Source organism: Globicephala melas, chromosome 18 (assembly GCF_963455315.2).
Source record: "Globicephala melas chromosome 18, mGloMel1.2, whole genome shotgun sequence".
In the NCBI taxonomy this organism is placed as follows: domain Eukaryota; kingdom Metazoa; phylum Chordata; class Mammalia; order Artiodactyla; family Delphinidae; genus Globicephala; species Globicephala melas.
In genome coordinates, this window is record NC_083331.1 from 64,250,900 (window position 1) to 64,267,522 (window position 16,623).

Here is a 16,623-nt window from a genome sequence, read left to right on the forward strand (position 1 = left end):
AAACACGTTAAGCAAAACAAGGCAGCACAGCAAAACCTGCACTACGTTGATTCCCTTTATATACGGAGCCCAAGAACAGGAAAACTGATTTATGTCGACAGAAATCTCGGATAACTGCGGGGGTGTGGAAACTGACTGCAAAGGGGCAAGAGAGATTTTTCTGAGGTCATGGGAATGCTCTACATTTTGTTTTGTGTGGTAATCAAAGGGATGTAAACAATTATCAAAACTCATTAACCAAAAAGATGAAATATTGCTTGTTTCATCGTACATAAAGTATACCTCAAAAAATCAATAAACACGTTTTAAAAAATAGATTAAAAGACGGTCCAATGGTTAGGACTCGGTGCTTTCACTGCTTGGGTATGGGTTCGATCCCTGGTGGGGGAACTAAGATGCTGCAAGCCCCACAGAGCAGCCAAATCATAAAACAAAACAGAACAAAAAGACAAACAACAACAAGAAGAAAAAGAAAAACACAGCAACGACAGCCATGATGACACCAGAATCCAATTCCCATACCTTAGGTTATGCTCAGGCAGGTGTTGGCAATGTGTAAAATACACACTCATAGTTTCATGTGTTGATTACCTTGGGTGCGTTGGGAAAAGAAGGCTGGGGGACACATGTGGGAAATAACGGTAACCAGCGGGGTGCCTGAGCCCCATTTGACATATCTCCTACAGGATGCTGCCCTTGGCTTCAATGCTAGAGCTGTCCTATCTGCTTCCTAACTGGGTGCAGATAACAATCAGGGAAAACGAAATCAAAAGACCCAGAGAAAGAGTTGCAAGAAACAAAACTCACAAGCAGAGAGCAACCACAAGACAAATAGATTATAATTCATCACGTTCCACATCAGACTGAAGACACATATCCATGCATAAAGTAGCAAGGACGAGGTTTCCATAAAAATGAAGGAAGTTCTCCAGCTCACCCATTCTTCTTAATTTTATCAAGAAAATACACTGGTAGATAGAATTGAAGAAATATACTCAAGAAGAGCACATAGAGACCCTAAAGGTCCTCACCATGAGTAAATGTTTTGCCATTTTCCCCTCCCTAGGAACAACAGTCCATTTGATCATTCCTAAAGATACAAGATGGCAGGGAGAGAAAGCACTGTGAATGGCCACTATAGTTTTGTAATGGACATCGTCCAATAATGTTACAATGTAAATTTCTATGCTCTGAATAGCACCACAAGGCTTGATAAAAATGGGGTGCTTATTGTTTTTTCTTTAGGTCTTAATTAGCTTCTTGTTAAACTATAAACGTTATCATTGGACCACACATGGTGGGACAGACAAAATGGAACACTTGGTTGCCAGCCTAGGAAGGTCCCCACTGATTAACTGTCACCAGGCTGATGCTGGCAGTGCTGATTTCTAAGTGTGCTAACGACCAAGCTGGAAAAACCCACCCGCCGTCTGATCTTTCATTAAAAAGAAAGGTAAACGGAGCATACGAGTGGGCTTGCGTGAAGCATATCACCTTAATCTCTGAAACCCGAGGGTCAAGTGTTTGTAAATATTTCCAGTAACCAATATCATCAATTCTCCTTTCTATTAAAAAGGAAACCCACTTTAACTTGGCAGTGTGCATGAATCTTTAGCTCTGGGACTAGCATTTTCGGGGAATATCCCATCCCTGCAAATTCCAAACTAAAACGCTTCTGTTGATTTCAAAAGCGGGAAAATGCTGTGATTCAGTTAAAATGGATGAGTTTACTTTTAAAGGGTCCAAAACACAGAGATCTTTCAAACAGGGCAAGGCAGCCTAACTAACAATCACTTTTGTCCAATGGGGATTTGAGGGAGGGGGTGGGGAAAGGGTCAACACACCACAGAAATCTCAAAATGACAAAGTCATTGTTCAGTGAAAGAGGCTGGAATGCTTTCTACACACTTTCCCTGACATCTCTACACAATGAAATGCAAGGGTCAGTGGTACTGAGACAAGCAAAGGCAGTTCCACTCTTTGCTTCTATAAAAGCAAGTGACCCAAGCTATGAGCCCCTGGTCTCAGGCTGGCTTTGTTCCCAATATCCAGATGCAGCAGCTTGTTCTTTTGCGCTCCCCCCTCTGGAAAGAAATGACTGAGAACACCTCCTTCACATTTTCTTTTTCTTGGGCATTTTCACTTCATAAAGCTGCAGTCAATGTGTTTTGTGTGTGGTGAGGAGGGAATGACACGTTCCATGGTGGTCCCCGCCACTGCCAGCATTGGTGGCTCAAGCAACCTCAGGATTAGCCCTTTGTGTCCGTGAAAGGATATGAAAAGTCAGTTATTTAAGCTCAGCCAAGCTGCTGTGTTTTGTTTTGTTTTGTTTTGGGGTGGATTAGGGGTGTGTGAGGAGGAAAGGTTTTGCAATTCCGTTTTCCTCAATAAACTACATCATTTTGCCGTATGCAAGTTTGCATGCTCAGAGCAGTTCCCAAATTTTATTAATTAATATGCCTAAACCCAACCTTCCGAACCTTACTGGCCATTGTCACGCACTCATTTTTCTATTGGGAGATTTCTTGAAAGTGGACATTTTAATGGAAAGAATTCTGGAATAATTGTGACTCTTTACTCAATGTTATCAGGGATCTTGAAGTTTCCGAAATTGTATGGAAATATTTAGTACTCAATGGTCTATTCAGAAAACAACTGTTTTTCCCCCCCTGTAGGTCTACATTGGAAAATGTCCATTAAATTCTTCAGGATTACAAACCTAGAATCTTTGTGGCACACACTCGTGTGGTGATACAGATGGACCTGGAAACTGTCTGCAACAATTACTTTATTATAACATAATGCTGTTACTGGACTATTTTTCCTAATGAAAAATATATGTGTTATTTCAAAAATAACTAGCCATTATTTAGCGCTTAACATGTAGTTAGAATTTTATTGACTTCACTATGTCTTCCCAACAAACTTTATGAAGTTGGTAATATTTTCTCTATTTTACAGAGAAGGAAAGTGTAGCTTTGTGGTAGAGAGGGAGAGAGCTAGGACTCAAGCTTGGGAAGGGAGACTGCGGGGCTCCCCACTCCAGCACTCCTTAAAGCTACTGACGTCACAGACGATTATTCCCTTAACATATAATCAGTATATAATACAATAGCACAATCACACCACTAAAACATCAAGTTTTTCCTAGAGAACAAAGAACACTGGAAAAAACCCTTTTCAGGGCTCTTACATCCTCAGGCAGAATCACACTAAATATACCACATCAAGTGGCTTTTTTTAATGTTGACCTCCTTCTTCCTTTAGAATGATGAACAGCTCCAATTTGGCCAATAACTATAATTCAACTGGACACGCAACATATCTGGTAACTACAAGAGTCAAACTAATGGTGTACAAACTCGTAATTCCCCTGTTAGGATATGGGGATAATAATGCCATCACCTGAGGAGACGGACTGTCCTGCAGTGTGGAACCCCTAGTAAGAATCCAGAGTTTTCATTAGAAACATAAGGCATTGCTACTTGGATGTCCCAAAGATAAACCTGGACAAGTCAGTGCCTCGTCCTGTCTTCCCTATGTTGGCAAAATCCTATCCTTCTGGTGGTCTCTTCTTCCTCTCTGTAGCCTTCCATCCAACACTCCAAACCGAATTCCTGTGCTTGAGACACAAGTTACCCTGTGATCCGTCCCACTCGGCCTCTCCATCTTTATCTCCTTCGATGACTGACCCCCAGGCTCCACGATCCAGCTATTTACAGTATGCTGGCCCCCGCCTCCATCCTGCACTCTCCTGGGCTCCCTGCCATTAGTGCATCCTCCATCTCTACATGAGGTTCAGGAATCAATGGGAAGCCATCCCCAGTCTCTCCGGGCAGGGCTACAGAAGATGCCCCCTTAACTGCTACAATCTGAATAGCTAGTCAATTCTAGAATAATACAAAATCTTCATGTTTTGGTATAATTTAACAGCAGAAATAGGTATCATGTCACGAGTTTCTCTTGTGTAAATCACATCTGTAGTGCATCAGCTACAGTTTCTAAAACACTTCTGAAACTCTCAGCACAGAATTCTCCTATATTTCTGCAATTCATCCCTCCCCCCCACTCATCTGTTGTCTCATCGACACCTTTTTTATTTAAGTGACACCTTTATTAATTCCTTCCAAAGTATCCAACTTGCCAAACAACTCTTCCATTTGGAATCCAGAGATTTACAGTTAAGATAATACAACAAGGGCAAGTAGCGTGAACAAGTTTAGGAAGAGTCACAACGGATTCAGAACAAAGATAACGAGGTTGAGGACTGGAGCAGAGTGTAGGCACCCTGGAGACAGCCACCGGAAGCATATTTTACAGAGGAAATGGAGAGATGATGTGACGCAGGAGGAGGTGAAAATGAAGGAACGGATTAACTGAAAAAGAGCAGTTGCTGAATCTGCCGTCCCATCTAGAGGCAATCAGCCTCCTGTTTCAGGGTCTCTTCTTTTCTGTAAGGTATGGACATTGTTTTATTGCAGAATAGAGTGGTCAAGAAAAGCTTCATTAATGTGGAAGAGAGACTTTTTCTGGTCCTTAAATACTGAAGCACTGACAGGCTCCATTTGAGAATGGGCTAAAGATGTGCAAACGCAGACTTCCCCGGCGGTCTGGTGGTTAAGACTCCGCGCTTCCACTGAGAGGGGCGTGGGTTCAATCCCTGATCGGGGAACAAAATCCTGCATGCTGCACGGCGCGGCCAAAAAGAAAAAAAAAAAAAAAAAGATGTGCAAACGCAAACACGCAAACACGCACACACGCACACACACACACACACACACAGACAAACCAGTAGATCAACAGCCAGTCCATCAGACATGTAAAGTTTCTTTCCAGGAACTGTAGGGAGATTAGATTTAGGGACTAGGAAATTTCAATTTTACTCTCTAGGCCTGGGCTCCTTCATGACATAAATCACTGGCAAAGAAAGAGAAACAAATCTATGTAGATGTGTATTCCGAGATGGTACTGCACTGTGGGAAAAGAGTCCTACTCCAGTGTCAGGGGTGGTGAACGGCCAGTCTCTGAGGATCCTGGGATCCGATGATCCCTTCAAGGGTCTCACCCTTTTATGATATATTAGTCTGCATTTCAGTGAAAAAGCAAACTTAACTTCTGAAATTATTTGGGCATTGGAAGCAAAAATAATAAAGGTATCTGATCTTAGAGGATCGCAGGCAGGCTAACCTATGTAACACAGTATTCATAAGGAAAAGACAGAAGAAACACAGAAATAATACAAAGCAGGTGTTTTGTATAATTACAAAACATTAAATGAATTACCTGAGATTTCATTTTAGGGAACGAGAAAGAAATTAGATGAGAAAAAGTATATGGAACAAACACTTTAGAATGAAAATGATCAACTATATTTCAAGGTTTATCAAATATACCCAAGGATGAGCAGAATCATCACAAATGAGTTTGTAGGACTTCCCTGGTGGTCCAGTGGGTAAGACTCTGCGCTCCCAATGCAGGGGGCCTGGGTTCAATCCCTGGTCAGGGAACTAGATCCCGCATGCATGTCACAACTAAGAGTTCACATGCCCCAACTAAGAGCCTGCATGCCGCAGCAAAGATCCCACGTGCCACAACTTAGATCCGGAGCAGCCTAAATTAATTAATTTTTTTAAAAAATGAGTTTGAACACACTTGGCACTACCTACATCCTTTAAAACAAAACTGAACTGAAAAACCCACTTCAAGGCCCTTGCCAACACCACTCTCAGCTGGTGACAGACAGACAGACTGTTGCCCATTGGGAACTAGGCTTCCAGCAGCCCCTCCTGTCCCACCATCCACAAAGGCCTTTTCCTCTCATCTGGGATCAAAGGTCGCTTTCTAGAAGCCACGCCCACCTCCTGGACCAGGCTCCCTTACTACCTCCAGCCACACACCCAGTTTGCCTTCCAGGACTTCCCCCAGGGCGCTGCCACAGTTAGGATTCCAAAGGCGGCCAGGGGTGGATCTCTGTGTGTCTCCCTCCCCTTGGGGGCCTGGAGGGGAGGATTCCTGCCTGATCCACCCCCATACTTCAGGGCGTCAACGCTAATCCCTGTTTGTTGAGGGGAAGGAGGGGCAGAGGAAAATATTACCCACCACACACCCCCAACCCCAAAACTAAACACCCAACCAGCAACTCCTCCGCAGACCCTACATTCCGGATGGGCCTCTCTCTGGTTTTACTCAGACTCCTTCCAGGAGTAGCCTGCCTTCACTTCAGCTTCCTCCACGTCTCCTGAATTTGCAGCCCTTTGCAGTCTGGCCCCGCCCATCTGAAACCTGCTTCTTAGGTCACCAGAAGCCTCCTGATTTCTAAATCAACTGACAACTTTCCAGGGACTTACCTTCTCCTTTGCACTTAACAGACTTGTCCTTCCTCGGTCCCCCAACCTATTTCCTCATCTCTTCATTGTGTGTCTCCTCTGCTTCCCTTCTCTCTCTGCTTTCCCTCCGAATATTAAGGCTTCCATAAGGATCTTTGCTCCTGAAATGCTTCACTCTCTCTCTGGGCAGTCTTACTCATTTTCACAGATTCAGTAAAGAATACACAGGTGCCATACTCATCCCAGGTCTCTCTTTTTTTGTTTGTTTGTTTTTTTTTTTTGGTACGCGGGCCTCTCACTGTTGTGGCCTCTCCTGTTGCGGAGCACAGGCTCCGGACGCACAGGCTCAGCGGCCATGGCTCACGGGCCCAGCCGCTCCGCGGCATGTGGGATCCTCCCGGACCGGGGCACGAACCCGCGTCCCCTGCATCGGCAGGCGGACTCCCAACCACTGCGCCACCAGGGAAGCCCAGCAGGTCTCTCTTTCAAACACCAGACTCTTACTTCCAATTAAGTACAGGATGCTTCCATCTGGAGGTCCAAAAATGTCAAGGAAGATCTGGGTGTGGAAATCAGATTTGTCTCACACTAAAGCCTTATCCAGTCTCCTATCCAGTATACTCCTGTTGTAACTTACCACACAGCACAGTACTTGCTGACTTTCGATCTGTCTCTCCCAGGAGAGTGTGCCTCAAGGAAGATGGGAATTAGATTTCATTCAACTCCACATCCCCAAGCCCTGCATGGTGCCTAGCACACGCGACACACTCAAATGAATACTTGTCCAATGAACGAAGACAAAGGGTTTACCTTTTTCATCCCCACATCCCTAGCACATAATAGAAGCTCGATAAAACACTACTGCAAACAATCCAAAAATGAAGACATGTTGTGGGAAAGAGAAATATTGAACGAATTACAAATCCACACATCACAAATATGCAATGGAAATAATTCGTTTGAGAGAAACTTCAAGATTTCCCATTATATTTCTAGTTGCAAATACATTCACAAAACCATACAACTGGCCATCAAATATTACAAATTTACTGCATTATTAAAATGATCATTAAGAATTAATTTAATCCTTAATAAATTTTAAATTTAAATACTACTGAAACATAAATATTATGTATGTATGGTACCATTATTAATTAAATCAATCACTGTTTTAAGAAAGTGAGAGGCTATATTTATGTTGTTGTTATTTATGCTGTGGCATTAGGAAGTCAAGTCATACACTTAAGAATGTGAATTTTAAGTGACCACATTTTGTTTGTTTGTTTGTTTGTTTATTCAAATACATTATGTTTTGAAGGCCAAAGTCCTATTCAAAGAATTCTCCCTCATTGATTTCTCACATACGAGGTTTATATGGCCTTTATACTTTGTATTTCAATCCCTATTTTCATAAAGATATTTAGTTTTCATGAGTGAAGAACCATGTTCGGGATTGATAGATGACTTGGTTTTTAAAACATTGTTAATACTCAAAGCTGTTATGATTTTTGAGAAAGCAAACAAACAAAATGTGTCTGAACAGCACTTTAATAAGCCAGATGTGCACTGCCAGCCACTGGCTAACTTATCTAAAAAGCCCAAGGCAACGCTGAGATAACCTGCAGACTGTTGCTATTTTGTATAAAATATTTATTTCCTATATTTAAAAAACTTCCCCCATTTCTGGCCTACCCTTCCAAAATGCCTCGTCAGTCAAAAATTGGTCTCTCTTCATTCACTCGTGTTCCATGCCTGTGTCAGCTCAGGTTCCCATATCCCACACATTAACCCCACTGTTCCTCTGGAATTCTCACTGGAATGTTGCACAATAGTAAATTACACTCATTTCAAAATGAGCTGTGTCACTGTTTCCCATCAGCATGGATATGAAGCACTAAATGAAACCAAAAACAAAACAAAAAGCAAACAAAACCCCACAAATGTTCACACAAATACGAATCATTTGTTGAAGTCCAAGGGACAAAGTTAAGTAAATACCTTCCATGTGGCCAGCAAACTTGCTCACATTTTAAACAGAATTTTCTCATCTCAGTCACTGTGTTAGTGGAATAATAAAATCTGACTTCTGACTGCCTTCATGGGAGTATACCCCCTCCCCCATTATGAGGGCTCTGTCTCAGTTCCCTGTCTTCAATTCATCAGCATCAGACTTAACTGGAGACACAATTATGTTCTAGGCCAATGGTCCATATTTCTGAACTCTTACTTACAAAACCAACAAAATTATCATTGTCTTTCTTACAGATAAAGTAATGAAACATGCATGCTACGGATTAAAAAGTTACCATAGATTAGTGCAATTACATTATTTCTGTACCTGCTTGATTTTAATTCTCCTGAAAAGTATTATCACATGCTTATCTTCAGTAAGAAACAAACATTAAACATGTCAGTGTTGGTTTTAATACTCTGAAAAGTGGAAAGATATCTAAGCTTTGAATTTTGATTTGTATTCTATTTGTTACTATAAATCCTGCCAAGTTCTTTCTGGCTCAAGAATAAGAGATGACATGTAGATCAGGAAGGACCACAAGATCAAACCAAGGTTAACTTCTTGATACGGAATTTCCCAACCCTTTCTAAAGTCAGCTGTTGGGTTTAGAAGGACTCACGTTCTGCGAACTTCCCTGAGCAGAGGAAGACCTGCTAGTCATTAGGATTCTGACCCTAAGAATCAGATGAGAGACATTAAAACCCAGGTTCTCCTGATGTCAGCGGCCCGTTTTGCTAATGACATTAAAATCAAAGGCACACAAGAAATTTTCTATCTCAGTTCTGAAAGGGGATGACAAAACTCTTCAGAGAAGCTGATGGGCCAGACAAGAGACCTAAAAGTCACTTCCATTTCAGATTCCTATGCACTTGTGAGGGTGTTACTGTTAACAAAGATAATATTCAGGATACCTTTTATCCTGACTTTTTAAGTTAGAGGATTGAGTCCAAGTGGATAAAATTTCCTTAAAAAAAAATTAACTCCTTAAAAAAAAAAAATAGATCCACGTCTTAAGCAAAGCCATAAGGTGAGTCAAGCTGATTGTCATTTTGACCTTCCTTTGCTTTAACTCGGGAGCCTATTTAGAAATGTAACGAGCAACCCTCTTCATTCGGTTCAGCTCAGCTGGCAGAGCTAATAGGCTTCTAATTAATTTCCAGAAGATTGCTGTTATAACTAACAGGTTTTAAACATTTGGTTGATTGGGGAAAATGAATTGAATATAATGTATTTGATTTGGAAAATTAGTTTTCATTCTATGTGCTTACCATAATAGTGTTTATTTTAAGTTTACATGATTCCATTAAGAGTCCCAGATCACCACTGGGTTCTTTTCATCTTTACAGCGTCCTATCCAAATTCAAAAAAAGAGAAAAAAAAAAAATCAATTTACATTTTGATTTTTGTTGGCCTTTCTTTGAGGGCAGTTCGACTTCATTTTTGTGGCTTTAATAAAAATCTTTGCTTGCTAATAGAGCAACAGGTCCAAATACTTCAAAATGATCCCAGTGATACCTCGTCAAAACCCCACTCATTGAATGCAAATCCTCTGGAGAAAGGCTTCTGCACACAAAGATGAATCAGTTACTGCATTGTTTATTAAGTTTCACCTGATTCCTCTGGATAACCATTTAAACAATGAATGTTGGGAAATGTCTCTTAAAGAATCAACAACAATGGCAGGGATCAGGGCTTTTATATTTAACTAATACCATCTTATAAAGAAGAAAATATTTCTTCCTGAAGGGATTATGGGAGCCTTCTTAGAGACACCTGCAAACAAAACAAGTGACAATGGATCTTTATCATAATTGATAACTGAGTCATCCTTTATAAAAAAACTCCTTTCTTGAAGACAATAATATTGAGATTTACTACTGCAATTAGATTCAAGAAATCAGCTAATTGGAACTACTGGTATTTACGTTTCACCAAGATTAAGTTAGACCCTTGTCCCTCAGGTTAAAAAGAACAGTAAGACCCTGCCTCTAAATCACAGCTTACTTCACATTGGTAAACAGTGGAGGCCTCTGCCCACAGGCTACATTCATTGGCACATTTCTTTGTGACTAACAGGAATGGCTAGAATAATCTCAGGCCTATTATTGATATTTCTGACATAGTTAATTTTCCAAATTAAGTATTTGTGGCTCCTTTTATAAAAATGGCTCCAGGGGGCTTCCCTGGTGGCGCAGTGGTTGAGAGTCCGCCTGCCGATGCAGGGGACGCGGGTTCGTGCCCCGCTCCGGGAAGATCCCACATGCCGCGGAGCGGCTGGGCCTGTGAGCCATGGCCGCTGAGCCTGCGCGTCCGGAGCCTGTGCTCTGCAACGGGAGAGGCCACGACAGTGAGAGGCCCGCGTACCGCAAAAAAAAAAAAAAAAAAGGCTCCAGGAGAGACCCTAAGTTTTGACTTAAAGAGCACTTGAGCCTTGAAATAAAAAATGGGGGTATGGGGAGCATCAGTATCAAGCCATGACTGCACACCCTAACTGCAGCATTCCTCCTTCCTGGTCTTAAAATGGGCTCGTGTTAACTGGCACTTAGGGAATGTGAAAAGGCTTCCAACTTAGGAAGTATCAATATTAGCAGCAGCAGCTGGGATTTTAGAAAATGTACACCTTTTGATAAATGTGGTTTTTTTGCTTGGTTGGTTGGTTGGTTTGTTTTTTGGTAGGCGGGCCTCTCACCGCTGTGGCCCCTCCCGCCATGGAGCACAGGCTCCGGACGCGCAGGCTCAGCGGCCATGGATCACGGGCCCAGCCGCTCCTCCCGGACCGGGGCACGAACCCGTGTCCCCTGCATCGGCAGGCGGACTCCCAACCACTGCGCCACCAGGGAAGCCCTGATAAATGTTTTTGATGTCCAAAACACTTGGAAATGAAACAGAAAGTCCCCTCAGCCTGAATCACTTCAAAGTAGACAGAATTAAACAACAGAAAAAAACATCCCAAACGCACAACAATACTAAATGAGATTAGAGCTCAGATGACCTAACATCATTCTTTAGAACTTCCAAGTCCACAGACAAAACAAAGGCTGTGTAGAAGGTATTTCTGTGGGATTGAAGGTTTGTTTTTTTAAAGACACCTTAAGACACAGCAATCAATGTGTTAAAAGAAAAGCTGTCTACAGAAACGAAAAAGACATTTTCTGAGATGACTTTGATCCCTTACTCAAATTACTGGCTTAAAGGTACTTGCTTTTAAAGGCTTTGTATCTTCCATAACTGCTCACTATTGTCCTTCTTAAAGGATTATTTTCACCTTATTATTACTAATCTTTTCTTTGTAAGTAACCACACCTGGCTTTACACACACAAAAAAGTGCAGTAAATATTTGTCTTTTGTGGTAATCCGATGCATAATTTAGTTAATCTAGGCTACCATGAGAGGTGATTCTGTTTTGAAATGTGCTCACAGTAAAGGGAATCCACGCCAGACAGCTGAACGGCAGCGGGAGAACCACTTACCAAGCATGTCACTGCTTCGAACCAACCTTGACCGTGACTGTGTAGCCACTCCTACAGCAGGTGTCACTCATGTTAACTCAGCCTCCCGATCACAACCACACCTTTCTCTTACAAACATGGCCTTTTACTTAATTAAGATAACACAGTCAGGCTGAAAGGCCCATCTCAGCCCCTGTGAAAAGGCCTTGAAAAACAGGCACTTTGCTTTGCGCTGTGAGAACTCTGACATGACTGTTAGTTACCTGGATGAAATCAAGAAATGTCAGGGGCAGCAAGTCATCCATATGCCCAATGTCTTTGGAGAAACGATTCAAAATTCTTCCTGCAAGAACAGGATATGAGAAATTACTCATTTCCCCAGACAGGCCCTTTAAGAGAAACAATTCACGAACAAATTAAAACAATATTTTAAATGCATATGTATTTAATATATTATAGATTCATATGAAATAAGCCAATGTCAGTGGTAAAGAAAAAAATAGACGTTACCTAAAGAGATATTAAAATACCAATGGCAGTGAGCGGGCAGTTGAAATTTTTGGCCCTTATTTTTAAACGGGGGTGGGGAGGGGAGAAGCGGGTCTTGTGGAAGTATCAGGAAGGGTTGGTGGATTTTAGAATGTTCTGTCCTTTTACATCCATCCTACTTAAGACTTCAAGTGCTAGAGGCGGTAAACAATTTAAAATTCATCAATTACTCCTAATTGTTACACTAACTTTGATTTATCAGAATTAATGTTGCTAAGTGATACTTTAAAAAAAAAGAAAACTAATTACAACCTGTCTGCGATTTTTGAATCCCCAGGATGGCGCATAGCACCTTACATCTTGGGAAATTTGGGATTCTTCCAGTTTCCAAGTTGTGCGTTTACTACCAGGGTAATAAGTTGTTGTTTTCAGAGGCGCAGCAAGTGTGAAGAATGAAGAACACGCGACTCGCGCTTAAGCATCCAACAGACCAGAGGGATGGGAGCAGGAAAACAACTATTACTTGACGACTAAAAGATCAGTTCTTATTGCTTTTATTTCCCTTCTCAAAATTCACCAAAACAGTATACTCTGAAGGCTGCAGGACTGGAAGATAGAAGTAATTTGTAATAAATATCTGGTCTTTTTAATGATTAAATTCAAAGGCACTGAAGTAACAACACACGCAGGCACGCACACAGCCTATTCTGGTGTAGCAGCTCCTGAGAAATGTGTTATCTAGGCCCCTGAACTTCTTTCATAACTGAGGCTCCAGGAAGCCAGCCTGCAGGTGAGATGTGGGGCCTCTAGGTGCTCTTCCTGACCTCTGTCAGAGGTGACTTTCTCCCGAAGCCCTTCACACCAAGCCACAGCTGGACACTGAATGAGCAGAGGCTGGGCACTGAGTTTCCGCTGCCGGGATGAGCCAGCTCTGCTGTCCTCCGCGGGGCGCCTGGCTCACCGGAAGCACAGGGTGCGCCCAAGCCGGGGGCTGCAGACATTGGAGGCTTTCGTCCTCGGCCAGGCCAGGCCGTTACAGGCTGGGCCTCAATTCTCCTGTCTCAGGCTTAGGAAATACAGACTCCAGAAACCGTCTTTTAGTGACACGTTTGGAGGACCAGGGACAAATCTTTGGAGCCTCTAGGAATGCTTGCTTTAGAAGGTGATTCTCAGGATTAAAAGGGCTCATGCAGGTGAAGAACCCAGTCACAATGCCCGGTGAGTTAACAGGTGCTCAGCCACCAAGGTGAGATACTGACTATTCCCCCCAGGTTCTGCAGCATCACGTCACCTCCGAAAGTCCACCAGACACTGTAGCAATGTCCACCTGTTAAAATGCACTTGCTGATTCAGGAGTGCCGGGGGAGCTAGAGAGTCTGCATTTCTTCCCAGCTGTCAGGTGACCCCCCCCCCTTTAAACTATTTCCCAGATCACACTTCGAGGGGCAAGAAGATGGGAATCATTTAATCAATTCTGCTTTAAAAATATTAAAATCAGATGCGCAATTTCCCCACATATTCTTATGCATATTGTGGCCCATTTAGTTATTTTTTACCTTCTCAAAGCAGCAATGCCCAAATAAGGAATATACACGACAAAAAAATGTTAAAGACATACTTTAAATTCTTGTGACTTCTTCAATGGAAAAATACAACTTTTTAACGTAGGCAGAATTTGGAAACAAGTACAATTTGTCTTAGAAAGTGTTAAAAGAGATATTGGCTACTCAGGGATGAACAGTATGTGTCAACCACCCCTTTACCATTCACCAGATGTGGGAGTCCTAAGGTCTGAGAGACCCAGGGTTGGCAAAGAGTATAAAATACAAGCAAAGCAAAAACAATGAGAAAAACCCATCTCCCCTCATAGCAACTACAGAAACTGAACAGAATGTCAGAGATCACCAAAAAACTAAACTCTTATTCACCAATGAGCTAGGTATAGAAAAAGTGAGATCAAAAAGTTCGATAGTTACTACTACTTCTTATTATTATTATTTATTTATTTGGCGGGGGGGGGTTGCTTCCTTGGGTCTTCATTGCTGCGCGCGGGCTTTCTCTAGTTGCGGTGAGTGGGGGCTACTCTTCGTTGTGATGCGGGGGCTTCTCTTTGCAGTGGCTTATCTTCTTGCGGAGCAAAGCCTCTAGGCGCGCGGGCTTCAGTACTTGCAGCACGCAGGCTCAGTAGTTGTGGCACATGGGCTCAGTTGCTCCACGGCATGTGGAATCTTCCCAAACCAGGGATCGAACCCATGTCTCCTGCATTGGCATGTGGATTCTTAACCACCGCACCACCAGGGAAGTCCTCAACAGTTACTTCTTTGCACTAAGAAATATTAAGAGAACGAATGGTGTTTGCAGAATATTTCACCTGGCTCTGAAATAGGCTCTTGTAACCAGAGGTGTGATTCCAAGTTCATGGCCTCATAGTACTAAACTTTTCTCAAAACTCTCCAAATGAAATCCTAATGATGAATTCACTTCAACACACATGCCATGACTCTTCACCCACATGACACGTGGCCCCTGCTGGAGTTATCTCTAGGGAGGTAGAGGGAAGGGCAGTTCACGTGAACATGGGGAACCCAATGCATTTTCAGACAGTTCTGTTAGACGGCTTTCTCACATCAAACCGAATCTTGCCTTCCTAGAACATCCAACCTCTGCCGCTTCTTCTGCCCCTATAACCACACAAAGGGAACCTAATTTCTCTTGATATGACAGCCTTTCAAATACTCGACTGAAGTGAATCATATCCTCTCCAGCAACTACTCCCTGGTGCCTCAATGATCCCTCCGAAGGCTCGGTGTCCTATCTTGGCCGCTGCCTCTTGTCCAGACTCAGATGGCCAGTCTCAGGGAATGCCTTGCGCCCAGTATTAAAATGAATACCCCAGGTACTGCTTGATTACCTTAGGGTAAAGTAGTACCACCACCTCTCCCATCTTGCATATCCAATCACAGAGCCAACAATCACGATACATTCTGGTGGCCAGGTCACATTTTAGATGTGGGTATAATGAATATGCACATCGCTCCCATCTGTACTACACAGGAAGATACTGGGGACCAACGAGCAGTATGTATACACTCTAAGAGTGTACCTCTTCTGACCCAGAAATTCCATTTCTAGGAACACATACCCAGGAGTTAATGAGTGCATCAAAGATATTCAGTGTGGCACACTTGGCAAGTCAGAAGTAGAAAACAACTTGAACAAGTCTATAATGTATTACGCGCAATTTTAGTTTTTTCTCTCCCCAGGGGAAGCCAACTCACTGACTAGCCACCTAGTCATTCCGATTTCCCCGCCTCAAGCAATACAAGGCCAGGAGAGAAGCCAGGAAAGTGGACCAGCCTCACCATACCCAGCAAAGATCAGAGGCAAAGTGGCTTTGGGCACGAGCCCTGTGACAGTGGCCCCAGCTCCCATGAGGACCCCAGTTCCCAGCTTCAGTTACAGGAAACTCAGCATCGTTCCAGCTCCAGATGTCCATTTCCTTTCGATCAAGGTCTCCTCATCTGAACTAACTTGTGTAGATTCTGCCCCTAGCAACCCAAAAGCCTAGACTAGAACAAGCGCCACATGTCCAACAAGAGACTTGCTTTCTAAAATTAGTTGGGGGAATTGCACAGTTAAATTTTCGAATTACTAATTACCCTTTTAAGTAACAAAACTAACCTTTTTTATTTTGACCATTAATAGTTAAACTGTTTTTAAACATGGCAATAGCCTTTGGGGCTGCTTAAGGCTAGTCAAGTTGCACTCCAACCTCCACCCAACTACTTTTTTTTTTTTTGCGGCATGCGGGCCTCTCACTGTTGTGGCCTTTCCCGTTGCGGAGCACAGGCTCCGGCACCCAACTACTTTTTTTTAAAAAATCTTTTTATAATACTGTGCTTTCAGCTGATACATTATGCTATTGCCCAGAGCTTGCCACCAACTTCCATTTTTCCTTTTAGACCTGAGGACTGAGGAGACCCTACATCCAAGTAGAGCCAAAAAGAAGACTCCACACACTCTCAGCAAAGACCTAAGTGATTCTCATGTTTAAAGGCATAGATTTTTCTGACACATTGTTCGGTGAGGGACTGTTTCAGCGAGCTTCCAGATTCCACCTGGGGTCTGGGTATATTCTCAGAACATATCATAGTATAATCTATTTAGTGGTTTGACTACTTTTCATGTATATTAGTCTTGAGTTTACATCTAGATTATACACCCTTTGTAAACATGGACCACATTTCTCACACAATCTGTAACAAAATGCAAAGTGCTGGGCAAGGCAGAAGGTGGGGTTCACTAATAAAACACCACAAGGTACTGGCTTTCCAACCTTCTTTT

The 16,623-nt window shown here is 42.6% G+C and overlaps 1 protein-coding gene across 1 annotated transcript in view; it reads right to left on the minus strand.

The window, feature by feature from the left end:
• Nucleotides 1-16,623, minus strand: part of ABCC4 (ATP binding cassette subfamily C member 4 (PEL blood group)) — a 214,944-nt gene that overhangs the window by 57,710 nt on the left and 140,611 nt on the right. Inside the window, exon 20 of the mRNA XM_030856904.2 lies at nt 12,054-12,133. Within this exon, the coding sequence (XP_030712764.1) occupies nt 12,054-12,133 (80 nt within the window). The remainder of the gene's footprint in view (nt 1-12,053; nt 12,134-16,623) is intronic.